The sequence below is a fragment of the Macaca nemestrina genome, chromosome 5 (assembly GCF_043159975.1).
Source record: "Macaca nemestrina isolate mMacNem1 chromosome 5, mMacNem.hap1, whole genome shotgun sequence".
NCBI lineage: Eukaryota > Metazoa > Chordata > Mammalia > Primates > Cercopithecidae > Macaca > Macaca nemestrina.
Window position 1 is genome coordinate 147560568 of NC_092129.1, and position 16882 is coordinate 147577449.

Here is a 16882-nt window from a genome sequence, read left to right on the forward strand (position 1 = left end):
AAACAAACCCAGAAAACAAAAACCCCTCCGTCTAGACAACATAGAAAGACTCAAAATGATTGCACTTATTAGGTGTGGACAGGGTGGGCAGGAGGCTCGCCAAGTGCACACACATTCCTTTTGCTGCCCACAGCCTGAGGCCAGAGGTAGGTGGCTCCAGGCTGGCTGCAGAGTGGGGTCCTCTTTGGTGAAGCCCACAAGCCAGCTGGGGCTACAAGGGAAAAACAACTGTAGGGCAAGGCCTAGGCTGGCTTCAGGTCAATAGCCATGTTTCTTTAAGGACAACATGTAGCAAGAGGAGTAGGGCTCCCCCAGGGAGCATCACATGGGGCCGAGGAGGTGGCTGGGCCAGGGAAGACAAGTAAGAAAAGGGATTGGTGTTTGAAGTTGACTTCCAATTGTTCTGTGTCTAGTCCTTTAGATGATACATTTTTTTCTTTCTGTTTTCTTTTTTTTTTTTTGGCAATGCTTTAAAACCTGGTTTCTGTCCTGCAGAGCTACAGTCCTTCTCTCAGGGAGCTACAGCGGGGCATTTAACATGACAATGCCTGCTGCTTTTCCTCATTTAGCCGGTGTCCACTAACTCAGTGTTGTGGGCCATTTGTAAACCCTTATGGAGTAGACCCCAGGCAGACATGTGGGGAAAGAAAGAGAGGATCTGTATAGACAAGAAAGCTGGCCATGTGGGAAGTACAGAGCTCAAACCATGTGCCCCAGAGGACTGGTGCTGGCATTAAGCCTGTACATCAAAGGCTTCTTTGGCAGGACCCTGGGCTGTTAGAATCACCCTAGGGAGCAGAGCCAGGGGACATTTTGGCTCCTGACTAGCAAGGCACAACCCTATAATGGCAGAAGCCCTTCTTTCCCCTCCCCATTCCCCACCAGACCCACTTCCTTCATGGGCCTTTTAGCACCCTTCCAAGCTTATGGGGTCAGGAATGTGAGCTGGTAAAATGGGCAGTGGAAGGGGCTGTACTGTTTCTTTACTTCTCAGGGGGACTAGAGCCAGTACTGAATGGCTTTTCTAGGGAGCATGTTAGAAAAGGGAAACAGTAGAGAGGCAGGCAGAGAGAGACAAAGAAAGGAAACTAGAAGGACATAAAGGGAGAGTGCCTGGTCTGTGTAGTGATACTTTTTTTTCCCTCCAAAAAGAGAGGAGAGAGTTCCTTGTCTGAGAGTAGGGGGCTGCCAGCTCTGAGGGCTAAGGAGTCTGGGGGCTTAAAAAATTGGGTCTCTGAGCCTAGGATTACTATTTGTAGGGCCTCAGGAAGCTGGAAACTTTGGAGCGGAGCAGCTTGATGAAGGATTTTGGCAGCATCTCCTTGTGTTTCTCTGTGTACTTGAAGTAGTTCTGGGGGTGGGCTAGCACCTCAAAGAAGGCCTTGATGAGCTTCTTGTCCTGCAAAGGATGGCAGGGATCAATGTCAGCCTCAGCGTCGGGGGTGGGAAAGAGGAACACCATGACTCAGCAGCCCTTCTTGATGTCTACTAGGCATCCTACACTGAATATATCCAGAGGGCAACTCTGGATTCCCATTCCCAACATCTGCCCCTATTCTGGAATTCCACAACTGAGTCAGTGGCAGCTCCATCCTTCTGTTGCTTAGGCCCCAATCCTTGGAGCCATCCTTGAATCCTCTTTCTTGCTTACAAGTATAGCAAATCCTATTCACTCTACCTTCAAAATATGTCTGGGTCTGACCACTTCTTATCATCTTCCCAAGCCACCATCATCTCTGACTTGGAGTACTGTAGTAGCCTCCTAACTGGTCTCCATGTCTTTGTCCCTCCACAGACTCTTCTCCCCACAGCAGCCAGAGTGACTTTTTGTGTTTTTAATTAGTTCATCTTTTTCCTGTTTGAAAGTCTTCTCTGGTTTCTTTTATCACTCAGAGTAAAGCTGAGTCCCTTGCATGGTCCATAGGCTGAATGTGATCTGTGTCTTGCTTTCCACCTCCACTCTTGCTCCCTCTGTTGAGCCACACTAACCTTCTTGAGATTTCTGAACACACTAAATTGCTCCCATGCTCCTTAGCTTGGAATGCTCCTCCCTCATCTAATGGGGAGCCCTTTTACCTCATTTGGGTCTCTTCTCCTTAGAAACCTTTCCTGACCACCCTGTCTGCAACAGCAGCATGGTATGTGGAGAGCCTACTAGGTGCCAGGCACTGTGCATTAAAACTCAGATCTTCTGGCTCCTAGGCTGGTGCTCCTTCCACGGCATCAGTGGATTTTTCAAATAAGAAGTAGGGGTTTCAGCCTCTTACCCCACTTTAATCAGAACAGCTGTACTGCTTTATGTGTTGGAATTCCACAGTACATTTGATTTGAATGAAATAAGGGTTCAGATGCTTTAAAAATGTTTGAAAAGTATTGTTTAAAGTATATTCTTTGAAGTCTGCAAGTTCTAGGCGATTTTTGTTGTCAAGGCTTTTATTTTGATGATAATATAAAAAATTTTGCTACTACTTTGCAATGATAATTTATGAAGGATAATTCTATGACTGTGACTATAGTTTCTTTTCTTTCCTTTTTTCTTTTTTTTTATTTTAGACTGAGTCTAACTCTTGCTGCCCAGGCTGGAGTGCAATGGCATGATATCAGCTCACTGCAACCTCTGCCTCCCCGGTCCAAGCGATTCTCCTGCCTCAGGGTCCCGAGTAGCTGGGATTACTGTAGGTGCCCGCCACCACGCCCAGCTAATTTTTTGTATTTTTAGTAGAGATGGGGTTTCACTACGTTGGCCAGGCTGGTCTGGAACTCCTGACCTCAGGCGATCTACCCGCCTGGGATTACAGGCGTGATCCACTGCGCCCAGCCAGACTATAGTTTCTTTGAGACGGAGTCTTGCTCTGTCACCCAGGCTGGAGTGCAGTGGGGTGATCTCGGCTCACTGCAAGCTCCACCTCCCAGGTTCAAGCAATTCTCCTGCCTCAGCCTCCCGTGTAACTGGGACTACAGGCGTCGCCACGGCACCCGGCTAATTTTCTGTATTTTTAGTAGAGATGGGGTTTCACCGTGTTAGCCAGGATGGTCTCAATCTCCTGACCTCGTGATCCACCCACCTCGGCCTCCCAAAGTGCTGGGATTACAGGCATGAGCCACCAGGCCTGGCCAGACTATAGTTTCTTAAGGAAGATTTTCTCAAATTGGGATTCACTGACCCAGGGCATCTAGTTCATTCTTCAATGTTGGAAGTATTTATTTTCCTTGTCAAGTCTGTACATAAATTGATTCTGAGAAAGCTGTGCTAGATCTGCTGCTTTTTTTGTTTTTGTTTTTTTGAGACAGAGTCTCACTCTTGTTACCCATGCCCGAGTGCAATGGTGCCATCTTGGCTCACTGCAACCTCTGCCTCCTGGGTTCAAGCAATTCTCCTGCCTCAGCCTTCTGAGTAGCTGGGATTACAGGCGCCTGCCACTGCACCCGGCTAATTTTGTATTTTTAGTAGAGACGAGGTTTCATCATGTTGGCCAGGCTGGTCTCAAACTCCTGACCTCATATGATCCACCCGCCTTGGCCTCCCAAAGTGCTGGGATTACAGGCGTGAGCCACAGTGCCCAGCCGATCTCCTGCTGCTTAATGGGGCCTGGGGAGGGCATAAGGGAAGGAAGGGACTTATGCAAAAGTATCTTTCTATACTTTATTTTCCCTATGTCTCTTGGAAGAGGTAGGTACATTTCTTCTCCTCACTTTCCCTTTTTCTTCCAAGTTTTCCCCAAGGTGTAATATAGTGTGGGTGACGCTGCAGTCGGATGGGTTTGGGCTCAAATCCCAGCTTTACCATGGGGCAGGTTCTTTAACTCTTTATGCCCCAGTTTTCTCATCTGTAATGAGAAATGGAGAAATGGAGGCAATGGAGAAAGCACCTACCTCATAGAGTATTGTGTCTATCAAATGAGAATATTCATGTAAGCACTTAGCATATTGCCTGCACATTGTTTTGTTACATGCTCATTAAATGTTAGCTATCATTATTGTTAATATTCACTCACCTTTAAAATCTCCTGGTGGTTTTCAGAGGCATAGAGCCGGCCATCTCGCACAATGTCTTCTACCAGCTGCTCATAATCTTCTGCAAAGTCAACCAAGGGGAGGGGCTCAGGGGTGGGAGCTCTTCCTGCTCTCCTGGTTCCCTCTCAAAACTGATGTACCTCCCCTTCTCACCCACCTCCTTGGCTCACCATCATAGGTAACATAGGGGATCTGGAAGCCACGGGCGCTGTTGGCCTCGCTTGTCTTGAAGTTGATCCAGAGCTTCCTGGAACGGGCAGTGAAGGCAATGGGGCGCTCGTAGGTCTGGCAGGTCTCATAAGTGGTAATGGAGGATGGGGATGCTGGGAAGGCAAGCAGCATGTCAGTAGAGCAGCAGGGCAGGCTATCCAAGCCCTCCTAGAACGTGGGCTGTAGAGCTGGTGGTGGGGGTATGGGGCAAGAGAATCATTCTGACAAAGGCTCCCCCTTCACATACACACACCCTACCCCACACCCTCTCCCATTGCCCACTGGGCTCATTCCACAATTCCTCCTTGATACCTGGGCGCTCACATAGTGTAATAAATTTGACATTTAAATGAATAGAATGACAAAAATGCTAGGATAGTAAAGTGACACATGTAACACCATTGGAGTTCTAGCTCCACTGCTAGCTTTCTTAACTCTGTTCTCTATCAAACATGTATCATTGCTGTTTTCCTTTGTTAGCTTCTCTATTCCCAAAGGCCTCTCAGTGTTTCACCCTCATAGATCCGTGACTTCACTGCCCCACTTCTTCCTGTATCAGTCTCTCTGTCTCTCCGCCTTAACCAGATTTGGACTGCCCTTCCCTGGCCCAGCTCTGCAAGCCACCCACAGTTCTTTCTCATGACGAGGACGTCCCCACACTCATCCTCAGATGGCAGGAAGATCTCGGGTACCACGATAAGGATCTTGCGCTTGGGTGGGGGGTTGATGTTCCAGATGCACTCCACACCGGCTGGGTAGTTGCCCGGGTAGTTGGGGGACTCAATATAGCCAGTGAACTCACCCAGCTCCCCACCACACTGACGATCTGCAGCCAAGCCCCAATGGATAAAATAAGAAAGAGAAGGGAAGTCAGTGGGGAAGTGCACTGGGGGAACTGAAGAGTTCTGAAGTAGAGGTCAGACATTTATGAGAAGACTGCATCCTAGTTCATCATTATTTTCCAAGCTCTGGGTCCATCTTCCTTCCTGCCCTTTTAGTACCTTCTCTTCTCACTTCACCTGTCTCTGCTTCCTCATTACCTGTCTCCAGGTAGAGGGTGCTACAGGGTCTAGCCTAGCAACTGGCCTTGAGATTGAGTGAGTTGGGGAGAGGTGGAAGGTGGGGCTTTCCTGCCCCTCCACCCCCCAGCCCTGCTCCCTGTTGGTTTCACACCCCTCCTTTAGATGTCCACTGCTCCCAGGCGCCTCTCCTCCCTTTTCCATAGCCTGGCTTGCCACGTACTCTTGCACTGGGCCACACTGGTAGAGCCATCAAAGTCTGTGCTTGTGTTTCCTGGACAGCGGGTGCAGAAGTTCTGACGGAAGTCGGGCTGATAGGAGCCCATGGCACAGCGAATACAGCGATGGATGCTGGTGTTATAGTAGTGCCCTGGGGAGCACTGGACTGCATGCAAGGGAGAAAGGCAGGAATCAAGATGGCGGGCAGGTGGGAGTTATGGGGCATGGGATGGACAGGATACATTCATCTTGGAGAATCAGGAGATCAGATACATCAAAGTTCTTTCTAGGGTCTCAACCTTTCCCAGTCATACCAGAATTTAAGCCCATGGAAAAACAGAGTTTACAGAGTGGTTGGCTACAGTGCCAATCCTTTTCTTTCAGACGCTGAGCACAGTGCCAAACCTAGATAGAAACTCATTTGGGATATGCAGGAGAATATGCCACCAGTTCTCCAAAGTGGAGGGGTAAGTGGGACTGTTAATTATCTCTCAGTTCCCAAGCTTGGAACTAGTGGAGGGGCAGGGTGGGTCCTGGAAGCAGGATGGTATGGTTGGTCAGGTAGCTGGGCCTATTACTGGTTTGGAGAAAATGGTGGGTCAGTGTCCACTCTGGGAACTTGGAGAGTTTTTTGGGAGTAGTTGGGGTTGGGGCATCCCCCACGGAGGTGAGTAGCTTACTCACCTTTGGTGTCACAGTCTTGGAAGGAAATGGCCCCTTCATGCTTGGTGGTGAGGCCCCCACCACAAGGGAAGCATAGGGTCCGTCCTGCTTCAGGTTGGTAGGTGCCACGTGGGCATGGCTGACAGGGCTTGAACCCATCTACAGAGTGTTGGCCAGGTGGGCACTGACCTGCAATGAATCAATGGCCCAACTCTGATGGGGATGGTCCTGAATCATCCACATGGGGTCACCCGATCTCAGAGGGCAAAGGTATACAAACAGGATGTTGACTAAGAGAGTGGCCTGGAGCCTGGGCCTGCCTTTTGGGAAATCCCATGCCCATGGGCGTCCCAGTGCCCACCCTACCCCACTCTGTATTGTTTGTTCCCCTGGCACCTGCACACGTGGTGACGTTGGTGGCTCCAAGAGGCCCGTGGGCATCACTCCCAGGGCAAAGGTCGCAGGAGAGCTGCCCTTCTCTCTCCTGGAAGGTGCCCGCTGGGCATGGCACACACTGCTCCGTCTGGCCGTGGTAATACGTTCCCTGCGGGCAGCTGACTGAGGGAGAGTCGGCCGCGCTAGCCACCCACCCCCACAATTCCCACCACCCAGGCCTGGGACTCCCCTTCCCACTCCCCCCCACAACCCCTAATTCAGGGAGAATCTCTGTCTGGGAACAAACACAATCCTACTTGGGGGGATAGGAGGGCCAGAGCCGTGTGCAGGAGGATTGCCGGCCCCACCTGGCATCCTTCTAGATTTCAGCCTGGGACCAGGGAAGGGAGCATCCTGGCTGCCTCATAATTTGAGAAATGCAACTGAGGCCACAAAGGGTCCTGCTCTGAGCCAGGCCCAAACTGGGTCCTTCCTATATCCCTGCTCCCCAGTAAGCTCCCTTACCACACTTGGCCCCAGCACGGTGCTGCCCAGGCCTACAGGACTCCATCGGCTCTGCTCGCTCCCCGGCTACCAGGCCCGGCTTGTGGGCCAGCTCATAATCAAGGCCTGCCAGGCGCAGCAGGAAGCGGTCCTGGTTGATGGACTTTCTGAGCATCTTCAGGGATCCTTTCAGCCGCCGTTCCATTCGCTGTCGGAGGCAGGGCAGCCCACAGCTGGCTGGTGGTGGATGGCCATGTGTATTGGGGAGGAGGAGAAAGAGTTGCTGTGAGCAGGAGGGCAGGGGAGCAAAGCTGCGAGCTAAGAGGGGCATGGTAAGAGGGACTAGCTTTTAGGCTTGGCACCAGGCAGGGTCTGCCCCTAGTACAGGCTCCATCCCTTCTTTTTGCTGCTGAGGCCTGTGGTTTCCCCACCTCTGCCCTCCCCTTCCAGTCCTCTTCCCAACAGTGCCCCCAGTCCCACCTGTGGTTTCTTCGCTTCTGACCTCTGCCTCCAGTTCCAGGGTGAGCCTTGTGACCTCTTTGCCTGGAGGGGTCCGGGCTCGTCGGCCCTTGCCCTTCCGAGCGGAGTCACACTTAAGGTGGATGAAGGTGACCTGGCATTCAGAGCAGGGGGCACCACCTGGGAGAGATGCCTTGTCAACCCCAGGGACATCCCCTGGAAAGTTCTCATTCCCAGCCCAGACAGACCTCCCCAGATCTCTTAACTATAACTATCTCTCAATCCTGTTTTAGTCTAGGGTCCTAATTAGTTGGTGGAGGGGAATAGCATGGGACTTCCTTGGCTGCTATGCCTACAGCTGCTCTTTCCTCTGTTCTGCCTAGAGTTCAGGATGCTGGTGGGTTTTTGAAAGAGATCTCACTAATCAGAGGAGCTGAGGGGTAAGGAGGGTTTAGTGGCCAGATAGCCAATTGGAATGGGGTCCCCAGTCCAAACCTGGCCCTGCGATTCTGCCAGCCTCCTCTGTTTTGCCTTTGTTTCGCAGGTGCAAACGGCATTTGGCATCCTTGATCTTGAAGGAGGCCCGTTGTTTAATGGACAGCACTGCAGCCTCTAGAGGGATGGTAGAAACTCAGCACAGTATGGGATGCCCATGGAGGTCAGAGGTGCCATGGGGGATGTTGAGAAGCTGGGCAATAAGCCAGGGGCTTGGCTGGGGGAGTGAGATTATGAAAGCCAAGGGGATCAGCTGTTAGGGCAGAGGGAGTGAGGGAGCAGGGGTGGAGAATTACAGGGCAAAAAAGAGGATCCAGGAGAAAGGCAGGCCAGGGGATTGATGAAGAACAAAAATAAGGGATTAATGTTAAGAGAGTAGGGTGGGAACAGGGCTTCTGGGCTGGTGCTCACCATGGCATTGGTTGGAGTTCGTGCTGTTCCCATTGTGGCCAGCTCGGGCTGGAGCAGCCCTGGGGCTGGGGGTCCCACAGCTCACCGTGAAGCCATTCTCAGACTCTGAGAGAAAGAGCCTGTCACAGTTCTGACCTGCCTTCCCAATCCCCACTGGCTGGAGGAATCCAAAGGGAACGAAGGAGCTGCCTGAATGGCCAGTCCTTCCTCTTTTCTCCTCCAAAGCTCTCCAGCACCCTCCTCCCATGTACCTGGCAAAAACCGGGCCATGGAGGGACAGGTCAGGGCACAGGTGTCCTTCTTGCCAGACCGATTGCAGCTGAGCATGGCTTTCGAGGCCCCAGGACTGCCCTGACACTTCAGTGGCTCTAGGAAGGGGAGAGAGGCCTGAGCAAATGAGTACATTCCTTTCCCACCCTCTCCCTCAGTTGGGTAATTTGGAGGAATCAGCTACTTGCATAACTATTGTTGTACCCATGGAGACTGATGATGGGATTGTTTACTACAAATTTCATGTCTTTAACTCAAAATGGCTACATTCTCCACCCTTTCACACCTCACACCTTTCCCCAAGATGATATGTATGTTTTCTAGAACCCCAACTGCCCCCTGAAACTGCAGTGTCATCTTTGGTCAGCAGAGGGCACTGCCCACCTGTGCAATCTTTGCCATTCCAGTGCAGCCGGCCCTGGCCTGCTGGGCAGGTACACTGGTAGCTGCCAGCAGTGTTGATGCAGCCAAAGCGGCAACCTCCCCGGTTGATGCTGCATTCATCCACATCTGGGGGAAGGAGTAGGGAGACAGAAAAACAACGATGGAGTTTGAGGAAGAGCCAGAGAGTGGGCAGTGAGTGAGGGCCTTTGGTTAGAGTTCCAGGTACCCTGCGTTATGCAAGATGAGTAAGTTCGAGAGATCTACTGTACAACAATGTGCCTATAGATAACAATACTGTAGTGTACACTTAAAAACTTAAGAGGGTAGATCTCATGTTAAATATTCTTACAATTTAAAAAAGTTAAAAAGGTATTCTAGGCACTGTAAGATGACTACTGGCTTGAGAAGAGCTCAAACCTCCTTCCGTTATCTCTGTCCCCAAAGGAATGATCGAGAAGGGGCCAAGCCGATAAGCTTTTTAAAGCCTTCCACTCCTCCCAGCCAGTGAGACTGTCATTTGGGAGCTGAGAGTGGGGTTTCAGGGACAGTTATAGGAATGGGAGATAGGAATTTTGGAGGCAGGATGCTGTTTCCCCAGTCTCCCAGTTCTTCAAAAGCTGTCTTAATTCCTCCTATTTTGTCACAGTGGATGAAGACATGGTGTATGCACCAGGGATTGCCCATAGCCACAAGCCAACACAGGGACCTGTTCAGTTGGAGGGTGAAGAGGTGAGGGGCCAGGGTGGCTGGGGGTGCAAGCTTACTAGCTTACCCCCACAGTGGGTGACACCATACAACAGGTAGCCACGATGGCAGAGACACTGGAAGCTTCCTGGTGTGTTGACACATATGTGGTCACAGGTTCGATCAAAGGAACACTCGTCTATATCTGGAAGAGCAAAGATTCAAGCCACTGAATCTGTCTTGGAGCACTTGACCCTTGCTCAGGTGAAGGACCCAAGTGAGGGGCCTTGGCTCTCCCCCTTGAACTGAAGAGTCCCTATTCACGTCCTTGCTCTAGGACCAGTGATTTAACAATGCCAGTCCATCTTCTCTGCCCCCTCTATTGGAGTCCTTGGAATTAGGAACTGCAAGATCTAGTGCCTTTAGGTCAGGGCCCACCATGTGTGGTTAGGTACGTCCTACTCTGCCAAGGATATGAATTGGGGTGAAATTCATCCCTCAGTCCTTGCCCAGCTGAGTGCTTTGATGTGGAGCTGGTCCGCTGAGGGGAAGGAGGGAGTACCATTTGCTAATTTGCAGGATGACACTGCCTATAGAGACTCTGCATGATATCTATTGAGTTTCTAAGACTTTAGTCCTCTGGCCTCCTTGAAGCTCTCCCATAAGAACCTCTCCTACAGCTTTCACCTTTGCCTGAGTCTGCTCACCCTGGCAGTTCCTCTCATTGATGAGAAGCTTATAGCCTTTCTTGCAACTGCATTCGAAGCTGCCCACTGTGTTCCGGCAAATGTGGTCACAGCCCCCGTTGTTTAAGCGGCACTCATCTATATCTGAAGAAGGAGGACAAAACAGGATAAAAGATACTATCAAAGGCTGAGAACAAACAAGGAGAAAGGTCCCTCCCTCACTGACAAGAGACATGCAAAAAAGAAGGAGTCCTGGGCCTGCCTCTTCTTGATTCTCTCTCTCTCTCTCCCTCTCTCCCCCTCTCTCTCTCCCTCTCTCCCTCTCTCTCTCTCCCTCTCTCCCTCTCTCTCCTCTTTCTCTTTCCTGTTCAGGAGATCTGTGGCCATTAGTAACACCCTCTCTTCTGGGGTTGAGTGTTCTTATAAGGGGACAAATTGGAACCAAAACTAGAATCAGGCCCTCAGGGAATTACCTAGAGGAGGGGGCAGGTGGGCATTTGACCTAACAGGCTAGCCCTTAGTCTCCAGCTGATTGCCATTCCCAGAAAGGCTGGTGGGTAGGGTTATCTCTTTCCTGTCTCTCAGGTTGGGGGGTTGCGGGCGTGCGGGGCAGGGAGAGGTGGAGAGTCAAAAGGGACTCACTGAAAAGGGGCAGCCTTTAGGGAAGAGGAGGAGCTGGGAAAGAGGCCAGGCAGGGAGGACCTCCAAGAGAGCCAGTGAGGCTGGGTAGCTGATGGGGGAGGGCTGGGGGCCAGGCAAGGGGCTGAACTGGGAGAGATCTGGAGAGACTCAGGCCTGAGGCAGCTTTCAGCACTAGTAAGGGAAAGGGGGGCTGGTGAATGGCTTCCTTCCTGAGGTCAAGTTCCCCAAGCTGGTGGCAGACAGGACCCAGGCTACTCACCCCTGGGTGGGGGAGGGGGCAGGGAGGCAGCCTTCCACTTCACTCTTAGCATACCTGTCAACAGTTCTTCCAAGCAGGAAACCTCTCAACTCTGGCTGGCTGACCTGCTGCCCTAGCCTCCCCCCTCGTCTCGCGGCTGTTGGGCCAAAAGACACAAAGAACGAGCCCAGTCCTCCTAGTCCCCACTCCTTGTGACTAGGGGATATGGACCTAATGAATCATCATTTTCAGTATGGCTACTCTTCCTTTTTCCTCCTCCCTTCCCCCCCATTCTCCCTCAGACCTGGCTAATTAAAAGGAAGGGAAACAGAATGGATAATGTGGGTAACTATACTGTAATAACAGTATAGTTATACTGTATAAGTATACTGTAATAACAGTTAACACAAAGTGTTTCCATTTGCCAAGCACTATTCTAAGTACTTTTTATATAACAACTTTTTTAATCACAACACAGTATGAGGCGAGCACTATGGAAAACTGAGGCACAGAGACATTAAGTGACTTGCCCAGGATCACAGAGCTAGTAAGAGACAGGGCTGGGATCTGAACCCAAGTAGCCAGGCTCCAGCTTCAGTCCTCCTAACTAGAATCCTACTCTCCCTTTGACCAGTACAGCCTTTCGAGGGGGAAAGATTGTTTCCCCAGAGCCCACTGGGAAGGTCTGAAGAATGTGGGGTAAGAAGGTTATGGAACACACCTGTGACCTCATGCACACACAAAGTCATGGCTCAAATATCCTTCCAGACCCAGGGGCAAATGTGAATTGCATGTCCATTAACTAAGAGGGTTAGGGACCCATGGGGGATAGGAATGAGAGTAGGGAAACAAGGTTGGGTAGGGGAAGGGGGCACTAAGGAACTGGCTGGACGTCTCTGTCCCTTGAACTGAGATGGAACGGGCAGATAGGAGACAACCCTTAGCTATGTCCTAGGTTCTTCATAAGAAGGAGGCTAGGGAGGTGTTATTCCATAATAGGCACCCTATCTCTGGTCCCAACCTCAGGCCCTTACCAAAGGTCACTCTGCTTCTGTCCTCTCAAAGTCCTTACCTTTGCATGTCTTCCTGTCTGGCTGCAGCATGAAGCCCACAGGGCAGGTGCAGTGGACACCAGTCGCTGCATCGTGACACTTACTGTCACAGCCCCCGTTGTTGACAGCACAGGTCTCTGTTTAGGAGGGAGGTGGGGGATGGTAACGAGGTTACAAGCCTGGAGGAGTCCCAAACTCTGAGAGTAGTGGAGACCACAGAGGCCCAAGGGAAGGCCTCAGCTGCCTCTCTGTGCTTTAGAAGGAGCATTAAGCTGAGGGAGGCTCCTAGCCCCTTTCCTCCCATCACTCCCAACCCCCATCCCCTCACAAGTACAGCCAAGCAGTCCACTTCCCTGCCCCCTACTTGATTGAAACAAGGTGGACAGCAGTGAGGCAGGTACAAGCCAGAGCTGTCAGGCAGGAATGTGCCGAGGGGGTGGAGGAGGTTGCGGGGGGGGGGGGGGGGGCAGTAGGGAGGGATGGGAGCTAAGTGAGGGTGGTTCTAGCCGCCAGGGAACCAGAAGGGACAGATAGGAGTTTCTTCCTCTTTCCACTATCTCTTTGGTGGGTGGGTGGGGATTGTGGTGGGACAATCTTATTGTAGGTGGATTGGAAAGAATGAGCCTGGCCATTCCTAAGGCAACTGAAGAATACCCATCAATTTATCTTCCCCTTCCCCGCTGCCTAGCTGTCTTAAGAAAGATCGCACTTCCAGGACCAACTGACTGCTCATCCTCAGAGGAGGTAGCACATACTGGGTTGGTTAATCTACCTTTGACTCCTCCCAAACCTTCCTTTTAGTTCTAGATGGAGACAAGCTGGCTGTTTTGTTGTTTTACTTTGCTAATGGGGAGATGTTATATAGGAGAGGGGAGAGGCAAAAGAAAGAGAAGAATCCAGAGGAGAAGGAAGGGTGTAAAAAGGTTAGTGAAAGAGAGAACCTCAGAGCTAGGTAAGACCTAAATCCTTATTTTGGCTAAGTCTCTTATGCTGTTCCCTTTTAACTAGTAAGTTTTCCCTATCACTAAAAGGTCAGAGTAGGAGGAGTGTGGATGGGTCACTCTCCCTATTTTCTGAATTCAGAGCAGGAGAAAAACAGGCTTAAATGGTAGCTTGGGAAAGTCAGATGTGTCCAAGGAAAAGCCATTAGTTCAAACAGTGAAGGCCCCTGATACAGAGACTGTGGAGGTGGTGTGGACTGTCCTCTTGGGGTGACTAGAATTCTCCCATTAGAGAGAGAGAATCCCAAGGCCTCCACTAGGGAAGATAGAAGAGTGGTTCTCAGAATCAAGGGAATTGAATAAGAGCAGTACTGGATGTACTGTCATCTTCTTGAGTCTCTGACTCCCCACACTCAGGCCCAACTCTTGTCACCAATGAGAACAGGAAGGCCAGGGCTCTAAAAGAAGCCTAACTCTACGGGTCCCTGGCCATGCCCTGGTCCCTCAAATGCCCATGTGTGGAGCAGCTCAACGTGGAGTGGGATATCCTCTGTGCCATTTCCACTTTAGTCTCTCCTGAGGCTCTCCAAGACCATGGGAGGAACCTAGTAGGGAACCTTGAGTTCAGGTTCCAAGCCTAGCCACCCCCTTAAGAGTGCTCTTAGCATAAGAAGAGGTCCACTAAGCCCAGGAGCAGGGGGAGGGGCACGGATATCTTATGCCAAGGCCAGGTAGCTTCTGAAGGATGTAGGACAGGGAATAGCAGAGCTGGCACAATGTCCATCCCAGGCTGGACAGGAAGCTGGGCATAGCTGCCTACCTCTGCAGGATGGCATTCTCGAGAGCAGGGTGGGGCAGCAGGACCAGATAGTCTCACCCCTTTGCTCTCTAGGTCACAATATTAAAACCACAAGTTACTCTGTGCTTACGCTGTGCCAGGCACTTGCCAGGTAGATGCTCTACATGCACTATCTCAAGCATTACAACCCTAAGGGAGGACTGTTACTTTATAGAAAAGTAAACTGAGGATCAGAGAGGAAAGTAGCTTGCCTGAGGTCATACAGTTAGAAAGTAGCAGAGCCAGTATTCAAACTCAGGTCTGCCTGAACACACATGCCATGCTCTTAATCATTATGGTGGGAGAGAATGGTGAGTGATGCTAGGACTGTGAACTAATGTGCGTAAGAACCCAAGAAAGAAGCCCCAAGGAGGGGATGGCATCTAACCCTATCGCACCGCTATCTCAGGTGGCACAGTGGGCATGATGGGGAAGATGAGTCTGGTGGGTAGAGCGGGGGTGGGGAGCAGATAGCTGGGAGTGGGGTGGGGTGTTAGAAGGTGGGTGTGGGAGGAGACAGCAGAAGAGGAAGGGCAGAGGGAGAGTGACAGGAACAAAGACGAGACCAACATGAAAGCTCCCGGGCCAGCTCTTAGGGACTCAGGTTTCTTGTCACCCAGTGGGCCCAGTGCCCAGGCTGCCAGGATAGCCCTGATGGCAAGTTGAGGCCCAGTCAGGCCCAGTGGGCATGCAGTTAGTGGGAGCCCCAGCGGGTTAGCCCTTCCCCTAGCAAGCCAGTGAGAGCAAGCGGAGAGAGCAGACATATTTACCATTAGAAACGGCTTGAGTGGGGATGTGCTGCTCTAGCCGCCTTTCCCCTGTTTGACATTGTAAAAAAGCTGTTTAGGTGCTGGGCAGAAGCCACTGTGGCCCTCTGGGCCCTGGACCCCTCCCCACCCTCTCCTCCCCACTGCCAGCCCAAACCACTAGCCCCAAATGATGAGCCCTGGGACCCTTGTGACAGCTTCACTCCTCATCCTTATCCTGTCTGGTGGTATCCCCAAAGATGCCAAGCTCCCCTCAAGTGACTGAAAAACTGAAACAGTCTCAGAAAGGGGCAACCAACCATGGGCCCAATACCACAGAGCCTGCCCAAGCCTAAGCTGGGATGCACCCTCAAGTCTTACTAACCACAAAATCCCAAATCCCAAAGGGTGCCGCCCTTTCTGCTAAACTATATTGCCTTCTCAGTCTTCCCACCGAATCTGAATGTCCTGATGGTCCCAGGCAATGATGTTTCCTCTTACCAGGGATGGCCAGAAAAATTAGATATAGGGCAAGGTAAAATAAGTTCTATTGGAGAAGAGGAAGAGGAACTAGGAAAGAATATAGCTGTAAACTCAGAATTGCCTCATTTGCTCTTTTCTGCCTCATTTGGCCATGGCCCAGTAGTGGAATAGGTCTTGAGTTAGAGAAGAGCCCAAGCTCAATAAGGGTGTTTTCAGAAGCAACCATGTCTGGAACTCTGAACAGAAATAAATCAGAGAGGAATCAGACCTTCACATCCCTGGCCCCTGACTCATGCATCTTTTCTTTGGGGACTGCAGACAGTCTCTTTTGAGAGACTGGGGATGTGTGAATGTATCCAGGAGGTGGTGGGAAGTTTGAAAAGCAAAATAACTAGACCTATGAGTAAAAAATGAAAGGAGCTGAAACACACCAGCCCAAAGAAGGCATCGAGAAGACCTAAAAATGTTCTGGGGTCTCTGAAGAGTTAATTCAGAGGGAAATGTGGCAGGAGAGATTTTAATTATATAGGGACTGTAGAACTGGACATGCAAGTCTCTGGAGCAAGTGCCTGAGGGAGCCCTGTAAGAGCATCATCTGCTCTCCAGTTCCTGTTCCTGCAGTGAAAGGGACAGGTCTCTGGAGAGTCTAGTTCTTCAGTTAATGTCATGTCTCTGATATACATAACTTCATACACAGTGACCGGGTTCACATACCCCCATCCTCAGCATGCCATAGCCCACTAGATGGACAGTCATTCATAAACATCTTGCCCACACAGCAAGCTTGTGCCCTGCCTGGGTGAAAACACAGCCTCTCTCTCAGGCAAACCTCTTCATTTTATTTCCCACTTCTCCAAGAGGAAACCTTGTTCCATTATCTTTCTCAGCACTAAAGACCTAAAGGCTGAGGGAATTAGGAATTAACTTTAAGGAATTAAAGTCATCTAGGGTACCTGAAAATATATGAGATAAGGCCTAAGAATTCAGGAAGAGGGATCCAGGTTAAGAGGGCCTCAAATCAAAGTGAGAGATGGAAGGCTGGAGTTGGTGAGGAAGAAAGAGGATTGCTGGTGGAGCTGAGAGGGAGTACCACTGGTATCTGGAGGAGAGAGAAGGAAATTGGGGCAAGGGTGAGGTGAGTAGAAAGGGGAGTTGCAGGAGGAGAGTGAGGAGAGAAAGAATAAAGAGGAAAAAGATACCTGGAGCCAGGAAACCCCATCTGTCAGTTCAGGGATGGTTGTTCCAGGAAGGAGCACTCTGTCCCACCCTCAGGTGCAGAGTGGGGACACTTGGCTTTGACAATTCCTCTCTTATCACACTAGTCAACCAAGGGCCTCTGGTCAGGCCTAAGGAGATGCATTTCCCCAGCTCTCTTCCCAGTTCTCAACTACAGCCTTGGTCAATAAGCAACTCTGCTAATTATTCCCAGTTTGGCAACACTTTTTCCGGGGATGAAGAGGATGGTGAGGCTCCTGGAACAGGGTGGTAAAACCACTGGGTTGGGGAGGGGAAGAGGGCCAGGGAGCCCTTCAGTCTCTCTTAGAGTTGT

The 16882-nt window shown here is 50.8% G+C and overlaps 1 protein-coding gene and 1 long non-coding RNA gene across 6 annotated transcripts in view; one reads left to right on the top strand and one right to left on the bottom strand.

The window, feature by feature from the left end:
* Positions 1 to 444: 444 nt before the first annotated feature.
* LOC105474495 (signal peptide, CUB domain and EGF like domain containing 3) overlaps positions 445 to 16882 on the bottom strand; it is a 35924-nt gene continuing 19486 nt past the window's right edge. For 2 of the 5 annotated variants that reach the window (XM_024790590.2, XM_011729193.2), the window contains exons 7-23: positions 14875 to 14922; positions 12346 to 12462; positions 10415 to 10537; positions 9796 to 9912; positions 9024 to 9149; positions 8621 to 8737; positions 8370 to 8474; positions 7959 to 8075; positions 7485 to 7643; positions 7026 to 7241; positions 6522 to 6683; positions 6147 to 6314; positions 5467 to 5628; positions 4853 to 5050; positions 4185 to 4337; positions 3996 to 4075; positions 445 to 1399 (exon numbers count right to left, since the gene is read on the bottom strand). In XM_024790590.2, coding sequence (XP_024646358.1) covers positions 1250 to 1399; positions 3996 to 4075; positions 4185 to 4337; positions 4853 to 5050; positions 5467 to 5628; positions 6147 to 6314; positions 6522 to 6683; positions 7026 to 7241; positions 7485 to 7643; positions 7959 to 8075; positions 8370 to 8474; positions 8621 to 8737; positions 9024 to 9149; positions 9796 to 9912; positions 10415 to 10537; positions 12346 to 12462; positions 14875 to 14922 — 2318 coding nt within the window. In that variant the 3' untranslated portion in view covers positions 445 to 1249. The remainder of the gene's footprint in view (positions 1400 to 3995; positions 4076 to 4184; positions 4338 to 4852; positions 5051 to 5466; positions 5629 to 6146; positions 6315 to 6521; positions 6684 to 7025; positions 7242 to 7484; positions 7644 to 7958; positions 8076 to 8369; positions 8475 to 8620; positions 8738 to 9023; positions 9150 to 9795; positions 9913 to 10414; positions 10538 to 12345; positions 12463 to 14874; positions 14923 to 16882) is intronic. The other 3 variants (XM_011729195.2, XM_011729194.2, XM_011729196.2) reach the window with 2 other exon arrangements.
* LOC139363423 (uncharacterized) overlaps positions 5624 to 16882 on the top strand; it is a 94859-nt gene continuing 83600 nt past the window's right edge. Inside the window, exon 1 of the long non-coding RNA XR_011623795.1 lies at positions 5624 to 5929. This is a non-coding gene — a long non-coding RNA (uncharacterized lncRNA). The remainder of the gene's footprint in view (positions 5930 to 16882) is intronic.